This window comes from Mytilus edulis, chromosome 9 (genome assembly GCF_963676685.1).
Source record: "Mytilus edulis chromosome 9, xbMytEdul2.2, whole genome shotgun sequence".
NCBI lineage: Eukaryota > Metazoa > Mollusca > Bivalvia > Mytilida > Mytilidae > Mytilus > Mytilus edulis.
In genome coordinates, this window is record NC_092352.1 from 84,782,327 (window position 1) to 84,807,474 (window position 25,148).

Genomic DNA, 25,148 nt, shown 5'->3' on the forward strand with positions numbered 1-25,148 from the left:
TACCCTACATGTATCATTCATATATATAAGGAGTGAAATGGTTAGAGTCTGGATTCGTAGTTTGCCTTTATTTATAAATGCGTCTGCCGTTTGTGATGATGCAATGTGTTATTAAATAAAAAAAAACAAACACAAAAACTATTCAGATATTTAATGCAATGTCTTGGAATGACAGAGAAACCAGTTGTTTAGATTTATTTTCGAAATCCTATTTCAGACTATTTAATTGCAAAAGTAAATAATAAATTTATTGGACAAGGATTATGCACAATATAACTTTAGCTTTACCAGCAAGGTTCCTTAATAAAATTAATATCGAAAGTCATACAGTGAATATAAGAAAAGAAGACGTGGTATGATTGCCAATGAGACAAATCTCCACAAGAGACCAAAATGACACAGAAATGAACAGCTATAGGTCACCGTACGTAAGTATATTATATAACCATAAAGAGTTAAGTAATCCAGAAATGATTTTTGATCTAACTGTCCGATGTGACTTGATTTTTAATGAACAGTTGAACAAAATTAAATCGCAGCTTCTGAAAACTATTTAAAACTATTACAATTCTCAAAAGATAATAACTAATCGTTTCGTATGGTATTATCTGTAAACAGACTTAAAACCTTAAAATGTTTGAATCATATATTGTCCAGTATCAGAAGATCAGATAAGATCAAAATAAATGTTTGAGCTCTAATTTGAAAACAAGTGCAAGGAATTGTCTTATTTTCCGGCGTTTCACAACTTCTAATATAAAACTTACAATCTAAATTTCTCATTCCATTCTGGATTAACTGTATTTGGTACAACATGTGTTGTCCTAATAAGACGAGCGGGGACCATATTTCGTGCGGATCTGTCCTTTTTCTTCCCAGTCAACGAGAACTTTCTACCACTCTTCCTTCTTTCCAAGTGTTCATCTTCATCTGAGAAGACACCCTGGTCAGACTCATTTTCATTTAACCTTCTTCCAGGAACGATTCCGCCCATACAATACGGATCACTGAATCCTGAAATAAATCCAAACTAGGTACAATTAGCATGATTTCAGCTACAACCTTCAACTTGTCACGTTGTTAGATGTTATAAGGTACAAAAAACAAGATCTGGATTAAATGTTCTATTTGTTCCTAGAATGTTCTTAAATTAAAAAGGAAACATCAGAATAAAAAAAAAATAGTTCATCCCCTTGGTCGTAAATGCTTTCTATCAATGGACCATCCAATTTTGATGTGGTATTTTGAAAACGAAACGAAGTGCATCATTTCGGCCGTGATAATGTACTTTTTCATTTATTTACGTATTAGATATTGATAGGACAAATTTCAAACAAACAAAAAAAAAAAAAACAAAACAAATACAGTTCTCGTGGTGTAGAATCAGTCTTCAACACTAAAAAATGTACCACAGCTTATGTTTTAAAAGTTCCAAGAGAACAGTCAAGCTATAACCGAAAGCAGAGGGTACTAAAGAACTGCAACTAACGGCTTATTTCTCTAAAATGTGGTATTTATTCAATCTAATTATCATAATTTTCACATTGCATGATTGCGTATGAAATTCATAATATAAAATGTGCATTCTATACATTTATTTAAAATATGAATTATTGAAGTTGAGAAGGACCATTCATGATTGCAAATTGATGGTTGTGGTTGAAAATAACTAAATCGATATTATTGAATATTCAAAATGTTTTAGTTCAATTATGTGCTTGTCATGTTTGTATGATAATATAAACTCTATAACTGTAAACACAACAAAAGGAATGGAAAATATACCCAATAAAGGAGGAAATTTGCCTGAAAGAGGCATTTTATAAAACAGCAACAAAAGATAGTTTTTGTCAACAAATTATAAAGATGACTACAACTGTTCCGATATTGATCAAATTTGTGATGTAGTTATAAACACTAGCCATGACGAATTACAAATATATTACATTTCATTTCTATCGACTTCATTTGAAGTGACAACTTAATATTTCGTTAAACAATTTAAGCATGTTAATGTTGTTCCTTATATTTTTAATTTATTGTTCATTTGCTCCATGGTAGGTTATGATTTGGACGATTTCCCGAATTTAATATAATCTAAGTAGAACAATAAAAGTGAGAATGGAAATGGAGAATGTGGCAAAGAGACAACAACCTGACCATAGAGACTGTATTGACTTTGTTGCTGTACAGACTAATTTCGAGTTCTTCGTTATGAGAAGTACATAAATTGAACCTTGGTCATTTGGCGTAAATTGAATAATCGGTGAATTCTGTGACGCATCGACATAAGCATTGTGACGTTGGAAATTAGTGGAAAATGCGCAAATTGGAAAGTCGGTTATACTTAAAATGCAGTCATCACAGGCGAATGATTCAAACATGACCAAAGGGATCTTCAAATTCAAATTCATAACATATTTTTATTTACCATCTGCATCTTTGGCTTCTAAATCTCTTGCCTTTAGTACTGTCACGTTTAGGATCACAATGGGGGGCTGGAAGATATACATGTAAGTGAATGCGATTGTCTTGTTTGATTCTCAAGATGTACACATTTCCAGGCTGTTTGTAAACATTATACAAATAGCTGATAGAAAATCTTCAGAAATAGCATACCATTAGACTACTGTGTTTGAATGTCAAAACTTGCAGTTGATTTGTCGTGTTTGTGGTGTACATACTTGTAGACAAATTAATATCGCTTATACTTTTTATGTATTTTATTTTATTTGTTTAAGTTGTTCTTATCGTGCATGAATGTTATAACGTGCTTTTGCTGAAGTGCTACCACTGATTATTTTTTCACTGATAGTAAATAGCTAGATTAAATAAGTGTTTTTAATTCTGGTATCATCTCTGTTTATATTAATATATAAACACGTGCACTCACTAAGAAACGTTGACTAACTATCTAAAGTAACTATCTACTAGTAAATGAATCTTAGTTTTAAACTATAAATTTGATCTTACTACGGTACATTAGTACTGTTCAGACCATTGACGTGTAATCAATTCAGTTTTCTTTTGGTAGCTTTTAAGACTATTCAGTATGATGCTGGTGTACCAAGTCAAGAAAGGGACAGTTGTTTTACATTCGTTTGATGTGTTTGCGCTTTTGATTTTGACATTTGATATCGTACTATTTGTTTTTATTTAGCAGTTGGGTGTTTATGCTATTTTATGTATGTATACATGTTAATTGATAACGGCTTTTGAAGTATAAACTTAATAGATTTTAATCGACTGCAAGCAAATTGTATGAAGCTACTGAATTCGTAGATTGGAAGATTTTTTTATTATTCAGTCTTTTAAAAGCTTCACAATTGGTTATCTAGTTTATCGCGTCTGCAGTCTTAACCAACCATAAAAAATGCTATCTTCTCCATTAATAGTGACGCTCATTATTGTCCATTTGATTTCTATATATTTGCAGAAAAAAATTCTTAAAAATTCATTTTTATAAATTAATATGTTTTCCCTCGATCTATATTAGTATATAATATATACGAACTCTGTCTACTAATTTCATAATTTTTGGTCAGTATTTAAAAAAGTTTCCCATTAGGTCTCTTTGTTAATTTCATTTTTTGAAGTGTTGATTACCAGATGGAGTAAGTATAAGTAGTGTAACTGACTTCCAGACTTTTATTATTGTGATGTAGTTTACGTGTACTTATGATAACACTCTAACCTACAATGTACATTTTACATTTTCTGTTTGTCGGATAGGGTAGCAGATATGCATGTTTTTTACGTCTCAAATACAGTCTATAAAAATGTTAGAACTACATGTGGGTTCTTGCAACAGTATGTCGCAACACGTCTAACAAACCTTTTCTTCTGTGGCCTTAGCTAACAATCTTGCATGATCCTCAGGAGTAATTCTGAATGACTCTTGTGCATACTGGTAGAGATCTTGAATATAAGGTAGGTGACCGCCAGTAGTTGTGCCAATCTTGTGCTTTAACGTGTACAAAACCTCTATGTATAACAGTTCAAACTGAAATGAATAAGTAACAGAATAAAATACTTATGTTTTATAATTTTCATTGAAATCTTTTTAATGTAGAAGATAAATCAAAACAATTTTTATGTTTTCTTTTAAGACATAATTTTAGCCGTATCTATTTATTTAAAGACGTTTCTATCTACCCATTTACCATACGACAAAACTATATATCATTTGTAAGCATATTTTCTTCTTTCTGTTTTGCTTAATAGGCAACCACCCATGAAAGCCTAGTGGCGTAAATTATATCAACTCTTGGTAAAAAATTAACAGAAATGAAACAAAAACTATAGTTTAAAAAAAGGAGATTTGATTTGATTGGCAATTAGACAACTCCCAATAGCAAGTATGATTTTGTAATGTATTTTTGTAAGACGATCGCAATCAAAATGATCCCGTGTGATAAATGTCACTCCCTTACAATATCAAATTTATGCAATTACAAAATTTAGTAAATTACTATAATTTTATAGGAAACGAACAGGTTTTGGCTGAGAACACTTCCTAAATAAAGGCATATATGGTAATAATGCGCTTAAATAAAATTCATAAGGAAGAAGTGGTATAATTGCCAACGAGACAACTATCCACCAGGGTCCTAGTGACGTAGATAAAAGGAAAAATAGATCACAAGATAACTTATTTCCGTTATATTGTGATAATTTAATTTTTCACAAGTTTGATTTCTTAGCAAGATGTAAATTCTTTTTTTTGGTACTTGAAATGTATGAACAATTATTTTAAAAACTACGTCTTCTGAATATATGCGTCACTGATAAGTCTTATGTAGACGAAACACGCGTCTGTCGTATAAAATTATAATCCTTGTAACTTTGATAACTGTTTTTCTCCAAATCCTTTTAAATTTCAAATCCAAATTATTGCAGTGGTAATGAACAAGATCAAATGATAAATTCATAAAATTTATGTATAATCCAGCTTACTATTGGTATTAAAATTAAGTATCATATTTCATGATATTTCTTTCACTCATAAATTGTCATTGTTATAATAAATAGGATAATATATTTGTCTTTCCACATGTACTCACTAACATCTAAATCTCTCAAGACAACTAAATGGAATAAAGTTGATGTGAGGAAATTGATGAATTGAAATTACGTTCTTAGATAAAGACAAATGAGGAATTTTAATGTGGATGTCGTGCTTTTACCTTCCATGGAGATTAATATTCCCCACTTTGTATACTAATGTTAATAGGATAGGAGAACTAATTTTATTGTTCATCATACTATTTTGTTCTTTTCTATAAGATACAAGTGAATCGTGTTGTGGATATTGCTAATAATAAGTTTTATTGGCGGTACTAAAAACATTTATCAATAATTAATGATATTAGTTTAGAGACTTTGTCTTGCTACCACAGCGGCTTATAGTCATCATTTTATACTATTGTGGGCAGTTAGACATATTTTTAATATTGTTCATACTATTAGAAGCAATAATAACATTAAAATTGGAATACTTTTGTAGAATACTCAATATTTAAAAATCAGTTTGAAAGGTTAAAATTTATAACTTCAGATCGGGAAACGATTTTGTTTAGAGCAAAATAAACTATCGATATATGCACCAGACTTGTTTTTCTAACTAATTTCTGACATTTAAAAATTGATATTCTGAGATTTGAGCATGATTTTGATAAAAGACAGATACCATTGTTATGTCAAGTTCTAGAAAGAAAAACTCTTGTTATTAGCATGTTTCATGCTGTAAGGTTATCAGACAGATCAGTCACATGCTGAGATTGCCGACAACTTGACTTGTAATCAACCTAATGCTTATATCCGTCCTGCGTTTGACATTCGAGCTATAACACGAGATCATCAATATGTTATTTCACGGCAGTTTGAACTCTAGGGAATCATTCAATCAAACCAAACAAAAAACATGTTTTTTGCAGGGATTAAATCGACGTAAAATTTGTTCAAAAATCTGCACGCTGTCGTCACATAATATGCCCACAGAGCTCGGAAACAAGAACAAAGAGATGAATTGTTAGTTTACGTATGATTAATTTTCAGTTAAATGATAAAATGCAATTTTCCTGCACGCAGCTTGACTGCGATGCGACCGATTTTCCCAAGTCAATAAAAAAAAATGCATTTGCATAATTGGCAGTAAAAGATAAAAGATAACTATACATGGTAAACATTTTTGAGGAACATAATTCCGGTTAAAGAGATAATAAAATCAAACTTATTTGTTATTCTAAATAGGAAAACATGACTAGAGCTCATATTGCATTTTCAAGTAAGGAGATTTTTCAGTTCAGCGGGGTAAAATACGTTTTTAAGATCTCAACCCTCTTTCTATATCTGTAGCCAATGTAGAATTAACAAACACACAGATGTAAGCACATAATGCATGCATTGCCAACAACTACATTTACACGCAAACAAATAAGGAAGGCTTTATGAGAATGCAAATTTTCACAGCGCTTTACAGTCGAAACGATTCATTTGACATGAACTATAAGGAAAAAGTTCAAACAAAAATGTTTGTAATAAACATGTGAACTCGAAGTTATTGTTGTTAGTTTACTTAATGTAAGTAGGAAGAAATATACCAATCATGTATCGTACACGAAATAACCTAAAGTTCAAACGTGATGATTATATCACATCCCTTAAGTAGAACTTTTATTACTATTACCCACAACGCATTTAATACCAATACACTCTATAAAATACGATCTTTTTTTCCGACAAATAGCTCAATTTGGCGCCGACCTAATCAGCAAAAGTTATGCAATTGTCATACGAGATTTGCCTTTTTATGTACAGTAAAGCACAGTTATTAAAGAGACTGTTATGTTGTTTTATTTGGTAATTGATAGGGCAAATATATGATTCAGTATACCCAACAATTCTTTATGTACTATGTCATGTGAAGTATGTTTACGCAAATCTTACATTAAAGATCAATCACGGAGTGTTCGAACCGTAGTTAGGATTAAAAAAATATTGATAAAAGCCCAAGCAGAACAATTACGCTGAAATTCTACTAACAATTTATATGGTTAGTTTCGGATTTCCATAAAATGAAACAATTAAATAGAGTGAACGCGATGTTTAATGACTACTTTTCGAATTATAAATCGTTTTAAAGTTTTGTATTAGTATTTAGCCCCACATTTAAAAGAGAATTATACCAAAATGGTCATATTGATGTGTGATCGAGATCTGGAATAACGAGGTAAATACTTTTTACAGATGCATGTAGTTTCCACAAAGACGATTTGAAATATTACAGGACAGACACATTATTTCTATATCAATCTATAGTCGAAAATAATTGTCATCGTATATTTTTAGTATCAATTTGTTTATTTTTACATTTTTTCAACGAAACAATCCGACTATTATAGCTGAGAGCAACAGGTACAGGTAATTACATACGATATATTCATTTATGAGATTTACATCTCGGTTTTTAACACATGCTTGTTCATAATTAAGATACCTCTGCTGGTGGACTGTCAGTCCCCGAGGGTATCATCAGCTCAGTAGTCAGTGCTTCGGTACTGACATAATTTAACAAACTTTACTAAAATTGTCCGTTTATACATTTTGAAATTATCATAAAGCTAAGGTTTCAACTCCCTCAGGCAAAGTTGGCTTTAGATGAATTTGGCTATTTATTTTAGGTATTTTTGACATATAGCTTTTCAACAATTTTCGGTACTTATCCATTTTTGGATTTCAAATGTTTGGTTTTGAGAGTTCCTGATGAAGGTAAATCCAGAAAAACGCTTCGGACGCAATAAATTATAAAACGTGTTGTTTTCCATATTTTAGATCTTTATTTAATGCATGAAAGTTTACAACAAAGCAGATACATGTTTTGTATGTTAAAAGTTACTTTTCTTTTTATAAACTGACCATTCTGATAAGGCTTTTTGAAAATACATTATTTCAAAAGATTTCGGCTGCCATACATAGATTGAACGTACACATATATCAGTATCATTCTATAAAATAATTCGTAACTCATCAGACCGATACATAGCAGAAAAAAACAAGTGAAACTGCGAGCTACTGTTCACTGACGATACCCCCGCCGCAAGTGGATAATATTAATTGTGTAAAAATATGCAAGTATTCGGTAAACAGGGAGTTGTCGAGTGATGAATCTGAAAACGCATCACACGGTATAGCTGACTTATATTAACCCTTAAACCAAATTTCAGAAATCCTTGTATTGTAGTTCCTGAGAAAAATGTGACGAAAAATTTTCAACTTGGCTATCATGTGTAAAATCAAACAAGTGCTCGGTAAACAGGAAGTTGTTGAGTGATGAATCTGAAAACGCATCACACGGTATAACTGACTTATATCAAGCCTGAATCCTGTTAGTGTAGTTCCTGAGAAATATGTGACGAAAAATATTCATGGGACAGACGGACTGACTGACAGACTGACGGACTGACGGACTGATGGACTGATGGACTGACGGACTGAAGGAAGGACAGACAGAGGTAAAACAGCTCCCTTTTTTTCAAAGCGGGGGTATAATAAACAAAAACACAGACCGGAGTTGCCAGGGTAATTTGGCAGGGTAATTATTCGTCCATCATCCATAACAACAAACAAGTTTACTAATAACAGTCATAAGAGAACTTGCAGTTACTATTAACTTGTTCAAAGTCAACGTAGCTAGTAAAGTAATTGATTAATATGTATCTTATACTTGTATTTAAACCCGTACACATCCAATATGCAATGGATTTTGTGTAAAGACAGTCGGAAAAAAACATGACATTGCGCACTGTCAATGTTAAAGTGCATATGTGTATAAAAAACTATTTAGCTTGATTTTAATTGACTTTTAACAACATAAATACTTATACCAATTAAACAATATCTAAAGATATAATTTCAGTGTTGAATTGGTAACCTTTTGAAATAAGTTTATTTAAAGAACTGATAACTGTATCCAAACTGTTTCAATTTTCCGGGCCATCATCGTAAAATTTAGGATGTGGTATCCCGTTTGAAATAAGTTTCTACTGATACAGCCAAACGTGCAAACCAAATATTTGATCCATGGAAGAATTCAGTAAAGGTTTTAAATATTTTGTGGTTACGAAATTTTAGTGTCAATTATTTTTTTGAATTATAGGTCTTGAAATTAGTTGACACTGAAAGTGTATATACCTTTTTAATATTTTGTAGAGGACAGATTTACATTTGGCCGTAACAACAATTTTGATACTAAATGTAAATAAAGTTAATGTGTGATATATTCTGCTATGATCATGATATAGTTTGTCAATGATGAGTCTTTTGTAGACAACATTTCAATCCTGGTATATATGATGAGGGTTTTTTGTTCAAACGTTAATTATTACCGTATTTTGGTAGTGATTTATTCTATAATCAAGTATTCTTTATATACAAATTTCATATCATATCAGAATGTATGTGGATTTATGTTGATTACTCAATTAAATTTGTAGACACAATGGTAATAAATTTATTCAGATATACAATAAAAATAAAAAAGAATCAAGACTCATCCCTTTTCAATATATAAGCTAAAAATGTTTATGAAAAGTGTACGCAGTTGGCTATAGTAATAAAAAAATAACTTAAATCAAGGACAAACTATAGACTTATTGACTTTCCAATAAGAGTTTATTTTCTATTTTATTATCCTTAAAGTCATAATAATATTTCGACCGAATATTTATAGTTTGATACTCAAACTTCATGAATATACATTGACGTTGGTGGCTGACGGATCCAAATAATTGTAAAGATATACAACGGGGAAGTCTCATGTGGACGTACAACTATTTTAACACAACCACAATTTGTGATTTACCTATATAAAGCTAGCTTCGCTACATGTATCTGTGTTCGTTGATATTCGTTTTTGTTTGTACCTATATTTTCTCCGACAAATCAGCATGATTTGTGTGTTTTGAACAGATCAATATGTTTGATAATTCTTTTTATCTGCTTAATTTATGACCTTGAGAATGTTTATCAAATTCATCCGTATGGTGCATTGAAATACATATTATTCTACAATTTAGATATTTTGAGGTGAATCTAAAAAAAAACAACATAGTATTCAGTGAAAATAAAAAATAAATCATTTCGAATTCAAGCATCTAGAAACAACACCCTTTTGTAAATAGAAAAACAAATTTACAAAAATGTATGGCATTCGCCAGCCACTTTGTGGAATTATTTTGTTAGTACTGACGATGCTACCAATCCTCATTTATTTGATAAATCTCGATGACCTGCAAAAAATGATTTATTGTCAGATTTCATAAAGTAAAATAACCAAACGGATAACCTACCTTGCAACCCACACTTTCCTGACATTCACATAATGGAGATCAATGGATCTTACTCGGCTCCTAATTTGTTGACATTTATGAGGTGATAATTTCATAACTCTTATATTGTCGTCATGACAGACTTTAATTTGTCTCCCCTTACAGCCCCGGATTAGATTATTATTTTAATATTACTATAAAATATTGTTTGTTGACATTAATAACAGTCAATTGGTGCACTATCGAAAAAAAATGTTCGAGACTGTACTATAAAAAACACAATTTTTCATTTCAATGGCGAAATAAAATTTTATATTTTGACGTACATTGTATAGATACGTATATTCATTAATTGCATTCAAACAAGATTACTGTAAGTATAAGATACATCCTTGAAGAGTTAAGCCCACACATATATAATGATTAAAATTCATCAAGGATACTAAGCTTGTGATTGTTACGCCGGACGCGCGTTCGTCTCAATAAGACTCATAAGTTGCGCTTTGCTAATTTGACAGTTGTACAATGTTGTAGTCCATTTGTTTAATGTGTTTGAGCTTTTGATTTTGCTATTTGATAAAGGACTCTCCGTTTTAAATTTTCCTCGGAGTTCAGTACTTTTTAATTATTGAGGAGCGAAATGTTTTGAAGTTATGAATTTATGGAACAAATGAATTTCCAAGGGTTGAAGTTCAACCATTCTACCTTACATTCGCTATTCACTATTCTTACAGACAAGCTCTTTGCAACTGGCTCGTTCTATACTGCATGCTTTATTTATAGTAAGATTGAAATATTTATTTTTCAAAACAAGTGCCCGTTATCCTTTATAATGAAAAAAATTGCATTGGTGTGTCAATTTATAACACAAAATTGCTACTCGCAATTATAATCAAGGAATATTGATAGTCAACAAGTATTTTAAACGCTTATACAGCTGGAGAAGATATCCCCAAAATTCAAGAACTGCAATAATGTTTCTTCATATAAATTGAAAGACAACATTGGGGAAATGTAAGCTCCAAGTGTACATGACAGATTTAGCATCTATTTATTGCTTCAATGAAAACATGATTAAAAAAGGAACAACTTTTATGAGCGATATCCTTTAACTGCATTGGGCATACAATAGTTGTTGATAGCAAAAACAAACAATTAGACTATATTTTTTTCTTTTTTCTTTCGTAAAATGAAAGTGGGGTTTTCATGTTTTGATGTAAACCAATTGCACTCGACTTTATTGACTCAGCACGACGTTTTTTTTGGAATTTAAAGCTTTTTGTAAACAATAAACACTAGCACTTCATAGAAAAACAAGTGAATAATTTAGGTTTAACATTTCATAACAACAATCTCTGCATTTAAGACTGTGATTTTTCAACAAAAATCTTGGTTTTTATCTTTTTTAAAATGCAAGGACTATGCAATAATTATGCTTTGCCCAAAGTTTCCCCTTGGTTTGTGTACAAAATGGCCCATCTCTGTTATACATTATCCTTGGTGTTTTCCTTTTTGAATTTACCTCGGAGTCCGATGTTTTTGTCATTTGTTTTTGTTACTATAGCAGTTTGAAAAATTTGTTATTCACATTGCTACAGAAGAGGCCAAAACAGTAAAGGAAAGTTTAATAAAAAGACAAAAACAGTTATTGGTTCTGCATTATGTGCATATGTAGAATGCAGGAACTTTGTAATAAAAACACCTGAAATAAATGAAGCAGCCAGAAAAAACAATCAGGAACACAAAAAAAATGGATCTAACTTTCGTTCTGTTTCCATCGTCAGTGTTAGTCATTTATAAGAACATTCATTAATTATAAACCATCAATGCTTTAATGTAAATAGTGATATGCTTTATTTACACTTCTCTAATTAGTTTTAGTGGTGAATATAATTTTCAATGTTTTTAATATTTGTTTTAAGAGATTGATTAGCTTGCTATTAAAGCAAATAAAAAAAAATATTGATGTCTACAGTTACAAATGATTGTTTAATTAACATGTGTTTCTAAAGAGGAATATGAATAATAGTTCCTTCCTTCAAGCTAAATATTTCGAGTATAAACATTTCACCTAAAATGGCACATTTGTGACAAATGTCTACAATATGTCAATGAGAACTAACCAAAACTACATATTTATCGCATTAAGAGAAAAAAAGAGAGATTTGAAGAGCTGTATTGATCTATTAGAAAAATAATATGTGTAAGTAAAAACGTGTTGCATTTAACATAAACAGAATGCTTTTTGAAACATTGCCAACAAATCGTAAATTTGGCATCTGAAATCTAGAAACATATTCATTAAGAACCAAAAAATAAATAAATGGTATCTAACAACTTATAAATGACCATTTTGCTGTATTATTAACTTCACGAATTTCGGACATTCAAAACAGTTTGTCTAAAGTTCAACTAAATTTAAAGTGATGTCATGTCAAAACAAAACCTTTAATACAATTGTATGGGTTATACTTGTACCTTAAATTGCGTAAATAAGCAGACGTGTTCCAAACATTCTTTGTTCATACGATGAGCATTCGACAATACATGTCTCTTTACTGATGCTCGAGGAAAAATATTAAAAATACATTTTGTTTTTAAATGTGAAGAGCTACAAAACAAAAAGTATCGCAAAAGCTGGGCAAGGAATCAGAGTAATGCGCGAGCGAGGTATGTTTCTTGAAAACAAAATTCCATTTTCAATTTCATGGAAATTAAACGTTCAACAAGTGTTCAACAGTGATACTATATCTTCTATAGCTTTTAAATGCCAAAATTATAAAAATACTTAAAATATTTTGAAAATTACACATATGCACGAGAATTACTGTGTGAAATGTGTTATTCCGGCACCAAAATAAGTGGTCCTAAACCTGATTTATTATGTCAGAACATTATTAGGATAAAATTTATGGTTGCACAAAAACAAACATTTTTGTACTTAAAAAAATAAAAACAATGGTATAAAGAAGGGCGAAAGATACCAGAGGGACAGTCCAACTCATAGATTGAAAACAAACCGACAACGCAATGACTAAAAAATGAAGAGACTAACAGACAAATAATAATACACAGCTACTTTTGCATAGGTACTATTTCTGTACTAAAAAAAATGCAGTACTGGAAATTTACTTTTAATATTTAGAACTATTTCTTCACTTTAAAACTATTGTAATATTTAGGTTCTTGTATTTTACAGTACTTGATTTGTACTTAATATTTTGGTACAGAAATAATACAATATTCCATGTTTGAAAATCATAACTTTAAGAGATTTGAAATAGAAAAACTTTCAAAATGCTGAAAATGTAACGTTAGTAACCATAAATATGCAGTACCTAAATTTCAAGTACAAATAAAGTACTGTAAAATACAGGTACCTAAATATTACAATAATTTTAGAGTAACAAAATAGTACTGAATATTAAAAGTAGATTTCCAGTACTACAAATTTTTAGTACAGAAATAGTACCTATGCAAAAGTAGCTGTGTACATGACTTAATTTCTAGATTTCTGTATGTGTTCTATGTGACGCTTTGTAACTGTCCCAACGTTTCCCCCATACCTTTTATTATTTTGAAAAACGACAAACCAATAGTTGATAGTCAGTATAGTATTTTGTACTGTCCAACATCGTTTTGATTCATATTATCCCTTCTCACCAAGATAATGCCAGTAAAAGATTTGTTTTAATCAATTATAATCAATTTGATAGAATAAAAACTTTCTTGTCTGCTTTCCTCTATAATGTCGTTACTTACACGTCAACCGTTATGTTTGACACTAATGTCTTAAAAATGCAAAATGCTGAAATCGAAATGTATAATCGAATCGAGCTTAGCCATTACTTTCAATTTTGATTAAACTTAAAATGAACCAAATGGTTATAAAAAGGAATATACGTCAGTTTAAATTTTCATTTGAATTCTTTTATATAATACAGACATGTAAACAATTTTAAATTATTTGATTTAGTATTTCTTTAACAACTTATAAGAACAACCGAAATGTTTTATAATCCAACGGCCAAACCTTTAGTTGAATTATGCTATAATTAATGATTTTAAAGAAACACTGATTTAGCCATTATTTCTTCATGGAAAAGTGAACATTCGTTTCTAGTCACAGGATGTTTTAAATAATCGAAAATTTTGTGACTGTCATATATGGAGCAACATTTTAAGATATCGTTTGACGTGGCTTGGTAATTGTACATCCCGTCTTTGTGATACTTTTTGTATTCTTCCCTTCCGTTTTTGCATTGTCTTTGTTGATATATTTGTTTGTTTTATAGTTATGTAACAAGATGTTGACTGATGTGCCCCATTTTTTTTTATTTTACAATAATCCTTGTTATACCTGTTCGTTTAACTCACACATCGTTATCAATGAAATATAGTTTCTCGGTTTTATATAGATAACACCGTTTGTTTTCCCGTTTGAATGGTTTTACACTAGTAATTTTGGGACCCTTTATAGCTTGTTGTTCGGTGTGAGCCAAGGCTCCGTGTTGAAGGCCGTACATTGACCTATAATGGTTTACTTTTATAAATTGTTATTTGGATGGAGATTGTCTCATTGGCACTCACACCACATCTTCCTATATCTATTTGATGAGACTGTCACACATGTGAAAGCTTAAGGTTTAGCTAGCTATAATACTAGGTTTAGTCCACCATTTACTACATAAGAAATGGTATGTAACAAGTCAATAATATGACTGTTGTTTAGCACTCGTTTGACGTGTATGAGCTTTTGAATTTGCCATTTGCTTCGGAAATTTCCGTTTAGAATTTCACTCGGTATCGGTATATTTTGTTATTTTACTTTTTTTCTCGACTAGATATGGTTTCCCATGGTGGTTGATTCATGCTCTCTGTCCCTTTCCATTAACACATATTTCCTATAATTCCCTGAAGATGTGTTTTACTATGTTTGTATATATAAAATTGATTTACGACTTTGTTTAACATATTATTAAACAACTGCATGACTCCTCTTAATCACATATAGTCCATCCGTTGGTAGGGCAAAATTTCAATTCTGTGTTACACCCCAGGGTACCGCAATTTTTTGGTATAAATTTAAAGAGTAATATCTGAAGAATATTTTAAGAGGTGTTAGACTTTTGAAAAAGTGTCCAAAAGGGGTTAAAAAGGGATTTATTTATATCAAAAATTTTGTTTCGCACATATTTACAGAAAAATGTAAAAATAACCAAGTATTCAGTACTATTCTTTTTATTAACTGGAAAACATCATATCTTAAACCGGAGGCTAATTTTTAATTAATTTTTAAACGAAAGAGGACTAAACCAAAGGGGGAGGGTAATTTCCAAAAGTCATGATTTTGAATGAAAAGAAGCATACGTACTAATTTTCTTGATAAAATGGTATATTGTTTTACATTGAAACATAGAGCAACTAAAGGCTGTTGAAACAACATTGAAAGGTAAGACACACAAACATACAATCAACGACAAACACAAACATAAGCAACGAGAAATGCACGATTCTGTCACAAATTTATACATCACATTCATGAAAAAACTCATATTAAAACACACAAAACTGTCAGGGTTTCTAGATCTCTTTAAGTTGTTTTCAACAACCGAATCACCACATTTTAAGGTCACACAGAAGGTCAATCCATAGAATCATCATCAGTTGGGTCACTTGCATCTACCGAATTATCCTTATCATCATTTCCATCACCTTCGTTGTCATCGTTAGCAACATCAACGATTTGATAATCCTTATATCTACAAGCTTTCGAGCATTTACATACAGTTATCTGTTCAGGATAAACCTTGTTGAACACATGACCATCTTTTGTTGGCTCAACCAGCTTTACATGAACAGCACATCGAAATTATTACAGCATCTAACGCTGGTGATTGGTCTAGCCAATTGATACTGATCAAAGCGTTCTAAACAATCCAACCATAGCTGTTTGGCAACAGACCGCTGTTGTGTTTAAGAGCAGATTTCCAAATCTTCTGAAAGTTGGCTTGTTTAATTTGCTTTAACATCGCATCTTTTGCATTTCAAAACGTTCTGATCTTTATTCATCTATATTTTCTTTACCAGACAATACACTATCTGAATCACAACCTGTATTAGCGTGAAATCCTGGCAGTTTTCTACAAACATTCTCAAGAAATTTCGCACATGTAATTGCACAAATAATAACTTGCATTTGGAAGATGCATCTGTCAGACAATGTTAAAATTGATATGCAACTGTGAAAATAGTAAGCCAATACTTCCACATCACTGTCAGAAGGTTTTTAAATAATGGAGTCGTAACCTTTGTCAGCTGCATGTTTTTGCATTAAGAAACATTTTTTATCGGCTTTTTCCTGTTTGATTATAAGCTAAAACCATTCTACGCTATTTCATTTTCAACATATATTTTGTGGCACATACTTCCATGTGTTACAAATAAATCAATACATTATAGTGTAAATCTATAGGATTGTTTACTCTTTTCCAAACCAAAGAATTCAACAAGAGCAACTTTGTTTCCCCAAACTAACAAACATTTCTTCCATTCCGAAGAACACGATTATGATGTTCTAAAACTTATCTTACTGATTTGCCCTCCTAAGGACCTGCAGTTCTAATCTCTATATGAATATTGTGGGAGATTTATCAGTGACAAAATCAACGCGGGACCTCTTTTCGAAACTAAAAGGATGGTTTTTAAAATAATAATTTTCAAATCGAAAAAGGTGCTTGATATCCTATCAATGGATTAAATAACTGTCATCAAATATCAACAGGCTTTTCTAAGATATGACCCTTTTCTAAAAGACAAATTTTAATTTTTCATTACATGTGTACCATCAAAGTTTGCAAGAGACATTGGAAGAGGAGTTAATTCAAACTGGAGAACGTATCGCATAACTAACTATCTTGTCTGGGCTATGACAAGTAGGCGACATTTTTTTTGCATCTGCTCTTAATGTTTTGTTTTTCTTATCAGCCATTAACTGCTTGCCTTTTATTTCCTTTTTTAATAATGTAAGCAATGATTTTCTTTTGAGTGTTTTGAAGATATCGGTTGACTTTTGAATAAGCCGTTCCGTAATGAAAATTTCTGAAGCAAATTTTCCCTTTTCATAGGCGTTTAGTAGGTCGCACATTAATTCCGAAGAAGCAACATAACCCGTGAACAAGCCATATAACTACTCAGATGTTTTATGGAATTGGCCAGCTTTGCAGTGTCTGAAATAATTTCAAAACATCAGTTTCGTCTCGCTTCATTCGAGTTTTTCTGAGTTCTTTCTGGGCGGATGTTTCAGGGTTAACCATTCCTACCAAATCTCGACATTTTAAGGATATTGAAGCTCTTTCATGTGCATAATTTTAGCAACCAACGTTTATCAGAATCTTTATTTAAACTGAAACCAACAAAACCATTTTTTTTTGTATCTCTAAGAAACCTAAGAAAGTAAAAAGTATTGCCAAATACCACAACTGACTATTTGACGTTCGTTCAAAGCGATGTTTGTCGATTGAATGACTTAACAATCTTAAGTCAATCACTACATAGCTAAAACACAAAAATGTTAGCAAGCACACCTTTATTGAGTTCGATAGAGTGCACCTTTTCTGAACGCAAAAAAATCACCTTAATTTGTAATGTTTTCATAAATATTTCGTTACACATTCACTTTATAAAATAATTTGTCTCACAAAAACATCATAAACCGACAATTAAATGTTTGTTTTCAGTTTCAAATTGATAATGCTTATGAGTGAATACATTGTACGTGTTGTATACTGAATCAAAGACGGTAATTTGATGATTTCCGGTATTTCACGAGTATTTGCACGTACATATATTTTATTAAATTATTCATATTTAAACGATATATAAATACTGCAAATGATTTAAACATTGCATAATGATTAATTCTCAAGTTTAATTAACTAAAACGTGTAATTGTATAACGAATTTATTTATGAAAGGAGAAAATATGCCTTAATTTGAACCCAAAAAAATCGGATTGTTTGTAATGTAAAAAAAAAATTTTTTTAAACAAAAAATCTTCCGAGTTACAGTTAATATGATAGTTTTGTAACTGTTTTAGTTGTTTAAACCTATAATTTATTTATTTTTTTAATCGCTTTATATTAAAAATTTTAATTAAAAATTACTTAGTCGTGATCGCTAAATGAAGGGACCATTGGAAGGGACGTTTTTATCCTCTTTTGGACACTTTCTTTTTAGTCTAACATCTTGTATCTTATCAATAAGAAAATAAAGTTGAATTCCATCCAAAAAAATCGCGGTACCCTGGGGTGTAACACAAACTCCTTAACTAGCGCGCTTTTGAGAACTAGCTGATGGACTAATAGTATCACATGATAACATAACTTTAAATACATTCTTGTTCATCTCAATTTATAAACTTGTTTTAATATCACCTACTGGGACCGTTCGCTATATCAGTGATATTGTTTTAGAGTGTTATAAATGTCTATGCAAAGCTAGGAACATGACAGTTGTTTACCAATCGTTTAATATGTTTGAGCTTTTGATTTTGGTATTTAATAAGGGACATCGGAGTTGAATATTTCATGGCGTTCGGTATTTATGCATTAAAAAGAAGATGTGGTATGATTGCCAATGAGACAACTCTCCACAGGAGACTAAAATGACACATGTTGTTTTACTTTATACTTTTACCATTTATAGCTTTCTTTAGAGTATATGGGACCCTATCGTTTTAAGTTCGTACATGTACTACATATTTAGTCTTCGGTACATAGTCTCACTGACAATGAATTATTCCACATCTCCCAGTTTGATATTGCTGTGAATTCCAAATCGATAAATGCAATTATCGAAGTAAGGTAAATTCCATTGAAATCAATCTGTAAGACACTTGAAAACTGAGTAAATATATATGTTATGTGACATTGTTGCATTGTAGTATTTGTTTACAACTTAGAGTGTTCCCAATGTGCATTAACGTGCTGTTAATGATTATAGATGTAATATTGATATTGTATTAAAACATGGGCTTTATTTGTCAACTGTCTGTGATAATCAGGGTAGATAGTTATTTCAATTACTGTGAAGAAAATGTTTGCGAATTTTGTTAATCTTATCAGATGAAATACAGCTCAAATAATATTCGAGCGCTTCTTTGCATTCAGCTTTTTACCACATTGCCTTAAGATACACACAATTGTTAAATTTCGAACAATTGTTCCCCACACCTTTTCTATTCGTTGACGTAAGTGCAGAATCAAATGAATATTGAACTGTTTGCAAGTTTAATGAAGACCTTAAACTCTATTCTGTATTAGTAATTTTCTTTATGGCGATGGTTGTTTTATCAAGAACAATACCAATTTTATTATTTTATTTTATATTTTAATTTCATTTGAAGAGCATCCAGAATATGCAAAAAGTCGTAAAAAATACCAACGGGAATTCAAACTCATATGTCGTAAATAAACTGGCAACACAATGGCAAAAATAAACTGGCAACACAATGGTAAAAATAAACTGGCAACACAATGGTAAAAATAAACTGGCAACACAATACCAAAAATAAACTGGAAACACAATGGCAAAAATAAGGAAACGAACCAACAGTCAAATAGCAGTAGACAAACTACAACAAAAAGACTGTGCACCACAAATTCTTTAAAAAATGGGGGTCATCTCATGTGATCCCTCCCTCGGAATTGTAAGTAGATCATTCCACCCGAAGGTTCCGGTCGATTATTTTCAAAATGTAGTTAAACATCGCCGATGATAATGTTCCAAATCCTGGACTTCTTCACCAGTTGTTTTCTTTTGTCAATTATTAATTGTTTTAGTTATTTCGAGAATTAAGTGTTGAAATTTAATGCAAATATTTAATAGTTTCTAAGACTTAATACAACCTTTAAGACGGGGGATACTTCGAAATTGATACATCATATAGAAACTTATGTCTATTGTTGAGGACAAAACACTTTTGACTGGTTTTACTACTAAAAACTTTTTTAAAAGAACGAACAACTGTTATATACAACGATTCATTGACATATATTCAATAACTTGCCTAAACATTTAAAACATGTGTATTTAATTTTTTAAGGATTATTCTAAAGCTACAACCCTAGCGACAGCATTGATTTATTAGTTATAATACTAAGATGTATAATATAATGATATATTTGAAAATATAAGACTTGTAATATAACATTCAATAATTGGATTATATCTAACCTTGAATGCACTTACTTACGATGAAAATAATTAAAACAGGTACTTTGATAATCCAATATAAAAAAAGAAATTGATTTCACCATGGTGACGGCAATATTTATACAAAGTTTAAACGAATGAATCTGTCAAATTGACAAGAACATTTACAAATGAGCAACAAAACGACAAAGAATCTTATTCAACAATGGAGCAACAAGTGAAACTGCGAGCTACTGCTCACTGATGATACCCCCGCCTCAAGTGGATAATATTAATAGTGTAAAAATATGCAAGTGTTCGGTAAACAGGAAGTTGTCGAGTGATGAATCTGAAAACGCATCACACGGTATAGTTGACTTATATAAATCCGGAAACCAAATTTCAGAAATCCTTGTATTGTAGTTCCTGAGGAAAATGTGACGAAAATTTTCAACTTAGCTATCATGTGTAAAATCATACAAGTGTTCGATAAACAGGAAGTTGTCAAGTGATCAATCTGAAAACGCATCACACGGTATAGCTGACTTAGATAAACCCTGAAACCATATTTCAGAATTCCTCGTATTGTAGTTCCTGAGAAAAATGCGACGAAAAATATTCATGGGACGGGCGGACTGACTGACGGAAGGATAGACAGAGGTAAAACAGTATACCCCCTTTTTTTAAAGCGGTATATAATTAGATCGACCACATTCTGTATGTTTGCATATGAAATACAATATGACATACCTTAACATGTACTTTCAGATTCTTCATCAATTTTAATACATCAATACACATATAAATTTGCATTTAAGAAAAAGCAACCGTTGTTAAATGAAAGCCAAATCTAATAAACCCTTTAAACACAAGTTAAAAATAAAAATTCCGCGAATCGCAAAAAAACAAAAAACGCAACAAGATGTACCAACATATTAAGCATCTGCAAGTTGATATGTATGCATCCTCGTCAGGCGTGTGGGCTTGTTTAAAAACCAATTACCAATAGAATACTTTACTGGAATTGTTTTTTCTTAATTCAAGTTGCTGTTTTCTATTTGTAGTAGTAAATATACAACTGTTTTTAATTGTTGTACAAACATTCTTTAAAAAATTAAATATTTCCTTTCCGTTTTATAATCGAGATGCATATTTTGAAAGACTCCAATATCTCAAAATTTAGATGAGGAATAATTTTAAACACTAAAACAAGTATGACAAACTAAATTGCTTCTGACTGGTGATGGATCCTTTTTTTTTCAACACGTTCATTATAATCGTTAACTTATACAGATATAGTCTTGATAATAAATGTTTTTCAATTTTTGAAATTTAATACTTATGCATAAAGGATAAGTGCTGATTATGAAAATAATGCTATGAAAGCGCATACAATTGCATAGCTACTATTTGATGTAATAGCTCTAAAATACATGAATATCATCATTTTACCTTTTCATACAAATATGATTAACTCCTAAAATTAAATGTCTGAAATAAAATGACTTCGTTTGAAGATGATAATATCGATTGATCAGTATCGACAGGCACTATATGATTACTTTTTTCTATTTGTTTCACAATAAGTTTTATGTATTTCCCACCCTGCTAATCAATAAAGGTTTAAGCACAAATTGTATATCAACACAATTAACTTATATAGATTAGACTGTTGGTTTTCCTGTTTGAATGGTTTTACACTAGTAATTTTGGGGCCCTTTATAGTGGTTTCCTTTTTTTTTGTTATTTGGATGGAGAGTTGTCTCATTGTCACTCATACCACATCTTCCTATATCTAAGATCTAAATTTGATTTGAAAGCATTGGATCTTCAAATACTGTTCAACTATAACTTAATTCAATCAAACAATTGTAATGATATAAAGTAATAACATTAAAAGTACTAATTTACTATACCATATACGCATTCTGACAATTAATGTGCATTCAGTGATGCTTGGGTCAAACTTATATGAGAATTCATAGTACAATACAAAATAAAGAGCTAACAAAATTAAAAAAAGAAGACAGACAGACCGGGACAAATAATCAGAACTATACTAGAGATAGAGGGCTTATGTTTACAAAGACGTTATAGTGTGAGGATTCACTCATTATTGACTCTCATTGATATAAATTCTCCCCTCATCTAATATAGAAGTCAATTAGCACTTTCATAATTGAAAAACAAGAGAAGTTCACAGACTTTCGTTAAGTACACAAAAATGCAATTACCGTTAGGAATTGTAATATTTAATAGAAGTCAAATCATATTTTATTCATGAAACAACATATAGATAAAAGTTACTCAATATCATGTCAAATAACATCGACAGACAGTAATTTGACTATGTAATCCAAGTTTTATAATTAGGTTCTAATTCGACGCCATCTTTTTGTTATTTAATTACTTGTTGGTATCATAGTTTATCTTACCTCCTATACATTTCCAGGAATATGATTGGTTAAAAGCGTCCGCGTGCAAACCGTGTATATTTGATATCAGGTTAGTAGGGAGGCGGGGCTTATCTCATACACGGTTAGTAGTGGAGTTACGTCCCTTTATATTCCATATGAGGTAAAAAGGAGGCGGGGCTTATTTCATACACGGTTAGTAATGGTGTTATGTCCCTTTATGAAAACAAAACGGTACTGAGAAAAAATCTTAAAAATTCCAACAGACGAAGAAATTGATGATTAAGATTGAAATAAATTCATAAAACACATTTAAACCTTACAAGTTGTTATTGTTGGCATCTGTTTTTGTAGGATCAATGGAAGTATTTTCTTAATGCTAACAGTATTGAAGACTTGCTCATTTTGAGAATCACTAGTCTTAATTTCACACGTTCAGATAGTCGGTAAGATAAATTCGTAACATAGTGTGCTAGTGACGTAATACGGTATATATGGGGTCAGTAAATTCCATATGGGGATTCGAGCTTCGCTCTCACCCCATATGGAATTTACTGACCCCATATATACCGTATTAGTTCACTAGCACACTATGTAACTAATAATATACGACATTACTCAAGATTTATTCCGAGATTAAAAGTAAACAAAATCAAGGGGTAAAAATAACACTAAAAAATGCTTTGATATCAGATTATCATAATGTTATTTCAAATATCACATCATTTGATCTATTTATGATTAGAGACTTTTAATAGTCTGAATACCGTTATTTGCTGTCTGTGTTACCCGTCCTTAAACTCCGACAAATGCTGGAGAAATGAAGGCAGCATATAGGAAATTCAATAGGAAAAGTTTGTAAAATATAGAAGGAAAATAATAATCAATGTATGCCTAGTATTATTAAACAGGAAAACACACGTATCAATCTGCACTTCAGTGTTCCTGATGTTCCTTTATTAAATTTGATGTGCTTCCCTCGGTTAAAGTTTGAAACCCAGATTTGTTTTCACTTAATCGATTCATTTGAACAGCGGTATATAAACTCATCACAGATACCAGGACAAAATTTTGTATACACGCCAGACGCGCGTTTCGTCTTCAAAAGACTCATCAGTAACGCTGCAATCCTAAAAAGTTAAAAAGGTCAAATAAAGAACAAAGTTGAAGAGCATTGAGGACCAAAATATACTACTGTTGCTTGTATTCAAACCACTTATTGCGCATCAAAAGTACAATAAAAAATACAAAGGACAAGGTACGATAAGCATCAGAGAACGGCCCCCTAATTTCGTTCAAATTAAAAGTGACCTGCCATTAATTATAATACATTATTTTTAAAGTTTAAAACCTATATTTTTGTAAACATCAATAGATTTTTCAACTTCCGCTGATATTATTCATGCTCTGTTGCTGTAAAGACCTCAAGATTCGCGAAAAGGCCAGAAAAATGGCAGTTTCTAAACCTTTTTCTGCATTTTAAACTATGAGCGTACCTACGACCCACGATCATATTTATACCAGACATTCCTTGAACATAAATGTTGATGCTGTTCAAATATTTTAGTGGGTCGTAAGTACGCTCATAGTTAAAAATTCAAAAAAAGTGACAAAAATCGTCGGTAGTTTTCATTGAATCATCGAAATTTTTAACCGAATTGCGGACCGGAGATGATTTCCGGTATTTACTGGATCCGAGGGAAATGTATTCGTGGTACGCTATAATAATGGCTAGTTTCTTCAGGACGAAAAATAAACATATTTGAGGCAGGAAAACAGGATATTCCTGTATAATTCATTATTCTTGAATTTAAAGTGACATTTTAGCAGACCGTCGAAATTTGACCCAATTAGACGGAACTGTGACAAACTTCAGAGAAATTCTGGGAACGTAATTGTGAATGAATATAATAACTGGTTCATACTCAAACAGTGCATATACTTATTTTGTTTCATAATTGACGAAATCGTCGCCCTGGAATGTTTTAATCTCCGATGACACTTTTGTGAAAAGTGCTTTCTTTCACGTCCGCATTTCTACCAAGTATGGCATGCCAAGTTAACATTTTAGACAATCATTTAATATAAATACAGATGGCGATGGCGAAATAAACTACAAAACTGTGAATAATAACATACATTGTAATTCATATGACATAAGAAGACACCATGTGACAATTTTAATTAGTTAATTGTGTAAGTATAACAATAA

The 25,148-nt window shown here is 31.1% G+C and overlaps 1 protein-coding gene across 7 annotated transcripts in view; it reads right to left on the reverse strand.

Moving 5' to 3' along the window:
- The window catches only part of LOC139489226 (BAI1-associated protein 3-like), a 248,385-nt gene that overhangs the window by 152,899 nt on the left and 70,338 nt on the right, over positions 1 to 25,148 (reverse strand). For all 7 annotated transcript variants that reach the window (XM_071275445.1, XM_071275447.1, XM_071275448.1 and 4 more), the window contains 3 exons: positions 3,836 to 4,003; positions 2,432 to 2,498; positions 768 to 1,014 (listed from right to left, as the gene is read on the reverse strand). In XM_071275445.1, coding sequence (XP_071131546.1) covers positions 768 to 1,014; positions 2,432 to 2,498; positions 3,836 to 4,003 — 482 coding nt within the window. The remainder of the gene's footprint in view (positions 1 to 767; positions 1,015 to 2,431; positions 2,499 to 3,835; positions 4,004 to 25,148) is intronic.